Genomic DNA, 12347 nt, shown 5'->3' with positions numbered 1-12347 from the left:
TTCTAGCTTATACCACGAAGATTCTGATTAAGGAATCCAAGAGATAAACGCTCGGTCTAAGGTAGAACGGAAGTGGTTGTTAGTCACGTGTTCATAGGTGAGAATGATGATGAGTGTCACGGATCATCCCATTCATCAAGTTGAAGGACAAGTGATATCTTGGAACAAGAACAAGCGGAATTGAATAGAAGAACAATAGTAATTGCATTAATACTCGAGGTACAGCAGAGCTCCACACCTTAATCTATGGTGTGTAGAAACTCCACCATTGAAAATACATAAGAACAAGGTCTAGGCATGGCCGAATGGCCAACCTCCCAATGATCAAAAGATCTAAAGATCAAAAGATTCCAAAGATCAGAAGATGAAAATACAATAGTAAAAGGTCCTATATATAGAGAACTAGTAGCTTAGGGTTTACAGAGATGAGTAAAAGACATAAAAATCCACTTCCAGGCCCGCTTGGTGTGTGCTTGGGCTGAGCAATGAAGCATTTTCGTGTAGAGACTCCTCTTGGAGTTAAACGCCAGCGTTGGTGCCAGTTTGGGCGTTTAACTCCCATCCTTGTGCCAGTTCCGGCGTTTAACGCTGGGAATTCTGAAGGTGACTTTGAATGCCGGTTCGGGCCATCAAATATTGGACAAAGTATGGACTATCATATATTGCTGAAAAGTCCAGGATGTCTACTTTCCAACGCCGTTGAGAGCGCGCCAATTGGGCTTCTGTAGCTCTAGAAAATCCACTTCGAGTGCAGGGAGGTCAGAATCCAACAGCATCTGCAGTCCTTTTTAGTCTCTGAATCAGATTTTTGCTCAGGTCCCTCAATTTCAGCCAGAAAAACACACAAACTCATAGTAAAGTCCAGAAAAGTGAATTTTAACTAAAAACTAATAAAAATATACTAAAAACTAACTAGATCATACTAAAAACATACTAAAAACAATGTCAAAAAGCGTACAAATTATCCGCTCATCACATGTGCATAAGAAAAAAAAATTTTCAGCATCTAAATAAAAGGGGATACAAAAAGAAATTCCCCCAATGAATACAATGCACATGGGATAAAAATAAAAAGTGAAACATGAGCATGTAACAATAAGTGGGAAATATGGAAAAATAGGTAAAGAAGTTTTTTCTTGCTAAATATGTATGTTGGGTGAGATCTTAGTCTAATTAAGGATTCACTTATTAGCTCACTTGACCATATACATAAATCCTTACCTTTACCTTGGCCCCATTACAACCTTAATTAAAGACCTCATGACTTTTTGGTATGACTATATATTATAATTGTTGATTGGTTAGATGAAAAACAAAACTATAAGAAAGTAAGAATAAAAAGAAAAATAGAGTGAATAAACCCAATAAACACTGAGTGACTAGAGAGTAAACACAAAATCCAGTGAGGGTTCAATAACTCATCAACATATATCTGTGCTTCAAATTTACTAATTGTTTTGCAAGTTTGTACAATGTTTTCTTTCCCATCTCATTTGCTAAAATGCTTTATTATTTAAGGGTTGGCTATATATATATACATAACTCCTTGAGAATGTGAATTAACTTAGCTACATGTAAGCTTTATATATGAGTGAATAAATTAGAGTTGCATGATGCATCATTCATTTAGGTAGTTGTATTTAATTTAGATTGCATTGCATTCCATCACTATAACCTCATTTATTTACCTTGGATTTAGCATGAGGACATGCTAGTGTTTAAGTGTGGGGAGGTTGATAAACCCATATTTCATGAGATATTTTGTGCTTAATTTGAGTGATTTATACAATCCTTCACCTACTTATTCACATTAATTGCATGGTTTTACTTTCCCTCCCTTATTATGTCATATCGTGAAAAACATGTTTCCTAAGCTTTGAAAATTAGTTATTTTAATTACCTTTATTTCCATTCGATGCCATGATTAGTGTGTTGAGTAGTTTCAGAGTTTCTAAGGCAGAATGACTTAAAGGATGAAAAAGGAAACATACCAAAGGGAAAGGAGAAAGCAAAACGGAGCTTTAAGGAAACTGGTATCCATGCGATCGCATGGACAACGCGATCGCGTGCTAAGCACGAATCAGCAGCGACGCGGCCGCATGACTGAAGCGACCGCGCACCTCTAGCAGAACACACATGACGTGGTCGCATGACTGACGTGACCGCGTGGCAAGGAAAAGCTCCGAATAACGAGACCGCGTGACCCACGCGGACGCGTGACAGAGGCCACGCACCAGAAAACTACAGAACACGCCCCAGCGAGTTCTAAAGCCCTTTTTGGCCCAAATCCAAGTCCAGAAGGCATAGACCAGAGGTTATGAAGTAGGGGAATGCATCCATTCAAGATGGCTCACATAATTCTACTTTTCCATGATTTAGATTTAGTCTAGAGAGAGATTCTCTCTCTCTCTTTTTAGGATTTAGGATTTCTTCTTGTTTTAAGAGTAACTCTGCATCCAGGTTTTAATGTTCTTCTATTTTAGTTCCATAATTATTTATTCCAGCATTTGAATTGATCATTTACTTTTATAATTTAATTTATGAATTATTCCATGTTCCAGATTATTATTTGAATTAATGATATTGAGGTATTTTCAGTTTATTATTGCTCTTGTTAATTTATGATTATCATTGTTTACGAATTAAAGATATTTTATTCCAGCAATTTTACTTTTTCCCCTTTTGGTTCTGATTAAGAATTTAGTAACTCAACAGTTATTAGACTCAACATAATTAATAACCGTTATCTTGCTAATTGAGCTGAACCTGAATAATCCCAACCTTTTCTTCGGAAATAATTAGGATTCAAAGGTCAGTTTAATTAGTCCCTTGACTTTCCTTTGCCCTGGCAAAGGTTGACCAAGTGGAGTTTAGATTCAACTTTTATTATAGTTGAGAGAGATAACTAAGTTAGACCTCTAAATTCCCTTATCTTGCCAAAAGTTGTTTTACAATTATTATTTATTTTTAATTGCCATTTAATTCACTCATCATTTAAATTACTTGCTTCTCACCTTCTAAACCCCGATTACAACCTTTATAACCAATAATAAGAACATACTTCCTCGTAGTTCCTTGAGAAGACGACCCGAGGTTTGAATACTCGGTTAACAATTTCTAAAGGGGTTTTTTACTTGTGACACCCAAAACGTTTGTATGAAAGGACTTTTGAAGGTTTAGAAACTATACTTGCAACGAGGATTTATTCGCAAATTTCTAGACCACACAAAAGTTCTCTTATCAGACGACCCGAGGTTTGAATACTTCGGTTGTTCTATTGGGGTTGAACTTGTGACAACCAAATCCCTCTTCTAAATTTGACCTCCCGAGGATTGTTGTTGGTAGAGCTATACTTACAACGCGGTTTTACTAAAGAGACTATTTACCAATACACCCTTGGGAGTCGTGTCAAATTTTTGGCACCGTTGCTGGGGAATGGTTGTAACATATGCCTTGATATTGGTTATGTGAATATGTGAATATTGTAGATATTTTGCTTTTTCAATACTTAGCTATAGTTTAGAATTGTTTTGCATTTGTACTATGACTTTCAAGTTTGATGACTCAGTCTCAACCGAATTCTAGCTTAGCCAACTTTGATCCCGAGATCGAAAGAACTTTGTTACACACTCGGCAAGCTAAAAGGCGATTGGACTATACGCCTAGTACTTCGGCCTCTCTCGAGGGAAACGCCGAGTCACTAGACGACACCGAGAGTGACTTGGAGTCCGCTACTTCCTATTCTTCGGTTGGCACTACTGATACATCTTTACATCCTACAGGTGAGCCACACATGGCGGAGCCACGCCGGATCACTTTGCATGAGCAAGGAGCTCCGGATATCATACTTCAACCGTTGCAAGCAAGGTATCCTAACCTTGATCCAAACTTTGAGTTGAAGAGTAGCTTGATAAATCTACTTCCTAAGTATCATGGGTTGCCGGGTCAAGACCCCATCCAACATTTGAAGGATTTTCATGTTGCTTGTTCTACGGCTCGAAGACATGGAGCCGATGAGGTAGCAATCATGGTTTTTTCCTTTCCTTTTTCTCTTGAACCGCAAGCAAAAACATGGTTCTATTCGCTGCCGGATGATATTGTGACTAATTGGGATTTCTTGAGAAGAGAGTTTCTTGATAAGTTCTTCCCACCGGAGAAGACCGAGTACATCCGGAAAGAGATTTCGGGCATAATGCAAAGAGACCAAGAGAGTATGTATGAGTATTAGTCTCGGTTCAAGAGGCTATTGGAGTCATGTCCACACCACGGAATGACCACTCGCTTGCTCATTAGCTACTTTACCGGAGGTCTTTGTGCGGAAGATAGAAGATTGCTTATCGCCTCTAGTGGCGGTTCCCTTTCGAAAAATAAGACGGAGGGAGAAGCTTGGGATTTGATAAAGGATGTTGTCGAATCTATACAACATACAAGAGTGAGAAGTAACTCCCACAAGGGTGTGGTAGAACCGCCCCCCTCCGAAGCAAGTCTAACCAAGGCACTTGGGGATATGACCACCATCCTTACACAAATGCAAAGAGATCAAAGGGAGTACTACTCCATCCAAGTTGTCCAAGCCCCACCTCCGGTTGCTCAACTTGAAGGCCCTCCTAGGATTTGTGGGTTGTGCTCTAGTACCACACATTATACCGACCAATGCCATCAAATTCAAGAGGAACATGGCTTTGTGGTAGCCAATGTGAATTACAACAACTGTCCACCATACCCTCCTCAAGGTCAAAACAACTACCATCAAGGTAGTAATCAACATCAAGGGTGGAGAGATAATGCACAAGGAAGCAATCAAAACTAAAGATGGAACAACCCTTCTTCTCATCACAACAACAACCAACCTTTATCCCAATACCACCATAACAATACCAACTACCAAGCCAACCAAGCCCACCCCAACCAAAACCAAAACAACTACACCAAGTACCAAACACCGCACCACAGACAACAAAACCAGACTTCTCCATCTTCCAACAATCAAGTTGATGAGCTTAGAGCCGCTATGGAAAAACGAGATGAGATCAACAAGGCTCAATTCGAGGCTTTGAACACTCAATTAGCCAATCTCACCAACATGCTCTCAAAAATGAACATGTCAAGCCAACCACCAACTCCTAATAACAACACCACTCAACCCTCAAGTTCCTCCAACCTTCCATCCCAACCCCAACCAAACCCAAGAGGCGGTCTTAACGCCATTACTCTACGGTCGGGGACTACATTAGAGGAGATACCTCCAAAGGTCATGGGAGAAATGTATGAGGAAGAGGTAGTTGTTGGAGCTCCACACGAAGAACAGGTGGTAGACAAAAAGCATGAGGAAGAAGGAGTAAACCTCAAGGAACTCTAGAGGAAAGCCATAGTTGATGAGTCAATTCCCATTCCATTTCCTTCTATGGTGAAGAAAGCGAAGAAGACACTGGAATTTGATTTGGACATGCTTCAAGTGTTCAAAAAGGTCGAGGTGACCATACCACTCCTTGATGCTATCCAACAAATTCCCAAGTATGCAAAATTTTTGAAAGACTTGTGTACACACAAGAATAGGTTAGGAGAATTGGAGACACTATCCTTGGGTAGTTCGATTTCTTCCTTGATGGAACTTATTCCAAGAAAATGTGGTGACCCTGGACCGTGCTTAGTGTCTTGTCGTATTGGTGGATACACTTTTCATGATTGTATGTGTGACTTTGGAGCTTGTGTAAGCATCATGCCGCTGTCCATCTATGTGCGGTTGAATTTAGCTCCATTGAAGAAGTCAGCGGCGAGGTTTGCCTTAGCCGATAAAAGTGTGATCACAGTAATGGGAATAGCTGAAGATGTACTCATGACAATTAAGGATTTGGTTTTTCCGATTGGCTTTTACATCCTTGAGATGCCTCCAACAGAAAGTAGAAGCTCATCTTCCGTCCTATTTGGTAGACCCTTTCTCAAAACCTCTAAATTCAAGTTGGATGCCTTCACCGGTATATATTCTTTTGGGGTTGGAGACAAGACTATCAAGTTCAATTTAGAGGAAGCCATGAAACATCCTCCTGATGAACACTCCATGCTCCGATGTGATATGATTGATGAAGTGGTAGCAGAAGTGCAAGAAGAGGATCATGAAAAATTGTGCTACCCCACTGTTGAGGAGATGGATGACCAAGAAGATGAACCTGAAGAAGTTGTCAAGAGTGAACTCCATGAGCTTGATGGAAAGGAACCTCATCTTGAGACAAAAAGTGAATTGAAGCCCCTTCCATCTCATTTGAAGTAAGCTTTCTTAGAGGAGAACCAAAGATTTACAGTCATTATTGCTAGTGAGCTCTCAAGTGAAGAAGAGGGGAAGCTCCTAGATGTTCTCAAGAAGCACAAGAAAGCAATAGGATGGAGCCTAGCGGATATTATGGGAATTGACCCCCGCAAGTGCATGCATAGGATATTTCTCCAAGATGGAGCCAAGCCAGTTAGGCAACCGCAAAGGAGACTCAACCCCACCATCCTCGACGTAATGAAGAAAGAGGTTACCCGACTACTAGATGCGGATATCATATACCCTATTTCCGACAAAGAGTGGGTAAGCCCGGTTCAAGTTGTCCCCAAGAAGTCGGGCATCACAATGGTCAAGAAGGACAATGGAGAAATGGTCACTAAAAGAGTACAAAATGTGTGGCGAGTATGTATTGACTATAGAAGATTGAATGCCGCCACACGAAAGGACCATTACCCCTTACCCTTCATCGATCAGATGTTAGACCGCTTGGCAGGTAAAACTCACTACTGCTTTCTTGATGGATATACTGGCTACTTCCAGATACATATTGCTCCTGAAGATCAGGAGAAGACCACGTTCACTTGTCCATTCGGCATCTTTGCCTATAAAAGGATGTCGTTTGGACTATGTAACGCACCTGCTACTTTTCAGAGGTGCATGATGAGTGTCTTCTCCGATCTAATAGAGAATTGTCTGGAAGTCTTTATGGACGACTTCAGCGTTTATGGAACTTCATTCGATTGTTGATTAGAGAACTTGGCCAAGGTCCTTGCTAGATGTGTTGACACTAACCTTGTTTTAAATTTTGAAAAATGTCACTTTATGGTACAACAAGGTATAGTGTTAGGACATGTAGTATCTCATGAAGGCATTTCTGTGGACCCGGCCAAGGTCGATGTTATCACTACTCTGCCTCACCCCTCATCCGTGAGGGAGGTTCGCTCGTTTTTTGGACATGCAGGATTCTATAGGTGCTTTATCAAAGACTTCAACAAGATTGCCTTGCCGTTATCGCGCCTACTCCAAAACGATGTGGATTTTGAGTTCGATAGTGAATGTGTGAAAGCCTTTGAAGAGCTCAAGAGAGTTATTACCACAGCACCAATTGTGTGAGGCCCCAACTGGACGTTGCCATTTGAGATAATGTGTGATGCGTCAAACCATGCTGTAGGTGCCGCGCTTGCACAGCGCGATGGTAAACTCCCTTATGTCATTGGTTACTCTTCTAAGACACTAGATGCACCACAATCCAACTATACCACTACTGAAAAAGAACTCCTAGCTATTGTTCATGCTTTAGATAAATTTAGATCTTATTTGCTAGGTTCAAAGATAGTGGTATAGACGGATCATGCAACTTTGAAGTATTTATTGACAAAGAATGAGTCAAAGTCTAGACTCATACGTTGGATCTTGCTTTTGCAAGAATTCGACATTGAGATTAGGGACCGGAGTAGATCTCAAAACCTGGTTGTGGATCATTTAAGCCGCATTGAGAATTTAAAAATTGATCCATTTCCAATCAATGACTCATTCCCATTGGATAGTTTGCATGCTGTGTCTGCTAGCTTTCCTTGGTTTGCCCCAATGGCGAACTACTTGGTTGCAAGAATCTTCCCTCCCAACTTTTCGAAAAACCAAAGGGACAAGTTGAAGAGTGATTCTAAATACTATATTTGGGATGACCCTCACTTGTGGAAGAGGGGCGTCGACCAAGTAATTCGAAGATGTGTCTCGGAGTCTGAATTCCAACCAATTCTTGAGGCTTGTCATTCGTCCGAATGTGGTGGCCACTTTGGCCACAAAGGACCGCTAAAAAGGTGTTGGATTGTGGATTCTGGTGGCCAACCTTATTCAAGGATGCTAACCGACTATGTGTGTCTTGCCATCAGTGTCAGAGGTCAGGAAACGCATCCCAAAGGGATGAAATGCCTCAGCAACCTATGTTGTTCTGTGAAATATTTGATGTATGGGGCATTGACTTTATGGGACCGTTTCCCAACTCTAGTGGGTATCTGTATATTCTGCTAGCGGTTGACTACGTGTCAAAGTAGGTAGAGGCCGTACCTACCCACCTTGACGATGCCAATATCGTTGTTTCTTTCATTAGGAATCACATTGTATGCCGTTATGGGTCGCCACGAGCAATCGTTAGCGACCAAGGATCCCACTTTTGTAACAGGAAGGTAGAAGCATTGCTCAAGCGCTATGGAGTGTCGCATAAGGTTGCCACTGCTTATCATCCGCAAACTAATAGACAAGCGGAAGTTTCCAACTGGGAAATCAAGAGGATCCTGGAAAAGTGGTCAATCCACAAAGAAAGGATTGGAGCCTCCAATTAGGAGATGCACTATGGGCATATAGAACGGCCTACAAGACCCCGATAGGGATGAGTCCCTTCCGGATTGTCTATGGTAAGGCGTGCCACCTTCCGGTGGAGGTTGAGCATCGAGTCTATTGGGCGGTAAAGCAGTGCAACATGGATTTAGCCAAGGCGGGTGAAGCTAGGAAGTTACAATTAGAAGAGCTTGAATGTTTGAGGAATGAGTCATATGAGAATGCCCGAATTTACAAGGAAAAGACTAAGGCGTTTCATGACCATCACATCCGGAAGAAGGACTTTCAAGAGGGTGATGAAGTCCTCCTCTACAACTCCAGGCTCCGATTGATGCCTGGCAAGCTCCGTTCTAGATGGGAAGGACTTTTTAAGGTAAAAGAGATAAAGCCCTATGGAGTGGTGGAATGGACATAGAGTGAAGAAGTATCATGGTTGCAAGCCTCCAAAAGAGCTAGAGGTGTACATATTGGATGATGCACCAATGAGAAAGGAAGCTTAAAGAGAGGACCGTCCAACTTAAGGACGTTAAAGAAAAGTGCTTGGTGGGAGGCACCCCACCGTGGTAAGATCTTCCTTGTTTATACCATCTTTCCGTATCTTTAGTTCCTTCGAATTTTATGATCTTTGGTTGATTGATTGAGTGCTTAGGAATGCTAGCTTTGCTGATTCTGTTAGATAGGTAGAATGTTCATATAGATAGGTTGTGAAAAGAGATAAGAAAACAAAAATTTTCTTTGAAAAAAGGCACCGATGCGCCGGTGCACAGTGCGCGCGCACACCGGTTGCAAATTTCCATTCTCAAGCCAAAAACCCAAGAGTCAGGCCAACTCTATGCCCAACTTGTGCCAGGCACCCACGCGTTCGCGTACATGCCGCCTGCGCGCACACTTGCCAGTTGACCATCGACGCACAAGTGCACAGTGCGCATGCGCACCGATGGGGCTATGTGGAGTCTCTGGTACAAAAACCAGAGAGTTGTGCCACAATTGGGCCAACTTTGCACCAGAACTGACACGTCCGCGCGTTGTGCGCGCCCGCGCCATCTGCAGAATACCACAAACACGCGTCCGCGCAAGGTTCGTGTCCGCGCGCATGTCTCCCTGGGTCACTCTGGTAAAAAAACCAGAGACTTGAGCCAACTTTGCCCCACTTTTGTGCCTGGGGAACAACCACTCTCGCGCACTGATGAGCGGATAATTTATACGCTTTTTGGCATTGTTTTTAGTATGTTTTAGTTAGTTTTTAGTATATTTTTATTAGTTTTTAGTTGAAATTCACTTTTCTGGACTTTACTATGAGTTTGTGTGTTTTTCTGTGATTTCAGGTATTTTCTAGCTGAAATTGAGGGACCTGAGCAAAAATCTGATTCAGAGGCTGAAAAGGACTGCAGATGCTATTGGATTCTGACCTCCCTGCACACGAAGTGGATTTTCTGGAACTACAGAAACTCAATTGGTGCGCTCTCAACGGCGTTGGAAAGTAGACATCCTGGGCTTTCCAGAAATATATAATAGTCCATACTTTTCCCAAGATTTGATGGCCCAAACCGGCGTTCCAAATCAGCTCAAGAATGCCCGGCGTTAAACACCGGAACTGGCACAAGAATGGGAGTTAAACGCCCAAACTGGCGCAAAAGCTGGCGTTTAACTCCAAGAGAAGTCTCTACACGAAAATGCTTCAATGCTCAGCCCAAGCACACACCAAGTGGGCCCGAAAGTGGATTTTTATGTCATTTACTCATCTTTGTAAACCCTAGGCTACTAGTTCTTTATAAATAGGACATTTTGCTATTGTATTTTGAATCGGGTAGCTATTCTTGTTCTTATGCTATCTTAGATCATTGGGAGGCTGGCCTCACGGCCGTGCCTAGACCTTGTTCTTATGTATTTTCAACGGTGGAGTTTCTACACACCATAGATTAAGGTGTGGAGCTCTGCTGTACCTCGAGTATTAATGCAATTACTATTGTTCTTCTATTCAATTCAGCTTGTTCTTGTTCTAAGATATCACTTGTTCTTCAACTTGATGAATGTGATGATCTGTGACACTCATCAGCATTCTCACCTATGAACGTGTGGCTGTCAATCACCTCCGTTCTACCTTAGATTGGCTGGATATCTCTTGGATTCTTTAATCGGAATCTTCGTGGTATAAGCTAGAATTGATGGCTGCATTCAAGAGAATCCGGAAGGTCTAAACTTTGTCTGTGGTATTCTGAGTAGGATTCAATGATTGAATGACTGTGACGAGCTTCAAACTCCTGAAGGCTGGGCGTTAGTGACAGACGCAAAAGAATCACTGGATTCTATTCCAACCTAATTGAGAACCGACAGATGATTAGCCGTGCCGTGACAGGGTGCGTTGAACATTTTCACTAAGAGGACGGGATTGTAGCCACTGACAACGGTGATGCCCAACATACAGCTTGCCAGGGAAAGGAGTAAGAAGGATTGGATGAAGACAGTAGGAAAGCAGAGAGACGAAGGGGACAAAGCATCTTCATACGCTTATCTGAAATTCCCACCAATGAATTACATAAGTATCTCTATCTTTATCTTTATGTTTTATTCATCATTCATAACCATTTGAGTTTGCCTGACTAAGATTTACAAGATGACCATAGCTTGCTTCATACCAACAATCTCTGTGGGATCGACCCTTACTCGCGTAAGGTTTATTACTTGGACAACCCAGTACACTTGCTGGTTAGTTGTGCGAAGTTGTGATAAAGAGTTGAGATTACAATTGTGCGTACCATGTTGATGGCGCCATTGATGATCACAATTCGCCCACCACGCGCGCACGCCACTGACGCGCACGCGCCCATAGCTACAACCTTACTGACGCGTCAGCGCGCCTTGCACGCGCGCACCGGTTGCGCAAGTTAGTTTTATACTCCGCGCTGTTTCATTCCCTCGCTCACTCAACTTCTTTTTCTTTCTTAGTTTCTCCTCCTACTCTCTCCATCGTTTCTCTTCTCTTATCCTTCTTTCCCAACCCACCACCATTGTCTCCGACCACTCACCGGCGACAACCAACCTTTCCGGTGGCTCTACACCTTTCCCATTTCCTCTCTCATCTTCACCAAGGGAGATTCAACCTTGCTCTTTCATACTTTTCAAGGTTTCAACTCTCCCACTCTTCCTCTTTATTTCTTCTTGCATTATTTTCTTTAGTTAGTTGCTTTGTATTGCTTTACTTACTTTCCTTTTCCCTTGATTTTGTTTGCCTACTTTTCCTTTTTCCTTATTTCTCCATGGATGTTGAAGATTGATCTTACATTGCATTACTAGATCTTTTGTCATTCTTTTTCTTATCCCTCTCATTGTGTTATGTTTACGTGATGATTGATGTTTCATTTTGGGCTTTGAATTGGTTTAGTATCTCATAATTGCTCATTGCTTGTTATTGCACGGCAAGTGTTCGAGGAAATGCACCTATATCATTTTGGTTCATTTTAGCCATACACTTTCAAATTGGTGCTCTCCCGTCATTCACTCGTTTTCTCTTACATGCATTGAGTCTAATTTGTGTGCTTAAATTTCATACTTGCCAATTCCATATTAATTGAACATGACTTGCTTTTTATTTAAGATGCTTGAGACTACTCTTCTCATGCTTTTGCATGCTTTACTTTCTCTTGCATCATATGCCAAGTGATATAACCCTTGCTTTCATATCCACCGTGGGCATTACAAGTCACTTGCATGTTTTCATCAATTTATTTCTTGGGTTTAATGTTTT

At 41.8% G+C, this 12347-nt stretch overlaps 2 protein-coding genes across 2 annotated transcripts; both read left to right on the top strand.

Moving 5' to 3' along the window:
* Positions 1–5404: 5404 nt before the first annotated feature.
* On the top strand, positions 5405–6268 carry LOC107465591 (uncharacterized). The gene has a single exon (XM_016084568.1). The coding sequence runs from the start codon at positions 5405–5407 to the stop codon at positions 6266–6268; it is 864 nt and encodes a 287-aa protein (XP_015940054.1).
* Positions 6269–8654: 2386 nt separating this feature from the next.
* LOC107465590 (uncharacterized) lies at positions 8655–9017 on the top strand. Its single transcript, XM_016084567.1, has one exon. The coding sequence runs from the start codon at positions 8655–8657 to the stop codon at positions 9015–9017; it is 363 nt and encodes a 120-aa protein (XP_015940053.1).
* Positions 9018–12347: the final 3330 nt, after the last annotated feature.

This window comes from Arachis duranensis, chromosome 9 (genome assembly GCF_000817695.3).
Source record: "Arachis duranensis cultivar V14167 chromosome 9, aradu.V14167.gnm2.J7QH, whole genome shotgun sequence".
Taxonomy (NCBI): domain Eukaryota; kingdom Viridiplantae; phylum Streptophyta; class Magnoliopsida; order Fabales; family Fabaceae; genus Arachis; species Arachis duranensis.
The sequence above is the reverse complement of the archived record's forward strand: the minus strand, read 5'-3'. Positions and strand labels throughout refer to the sequence as shown.

Excerpts from the sequence above, each read along its gene's own strand:
- LOC107465591 (XM_016084568.1), top strand. The coding sequence starts at position 5,405 with ATGGTGAAGAAAGCGAAGAAGACACTGGAATTTGATTTGGACATGCTT.
- LOC107465590 (XM_016084567.1), top strand. The coding sequence starts at position 8,655 with ATGAGTCCCTTCCGGATTGTCTATGGTAAGGCGTGCCACCTTCCGGTG.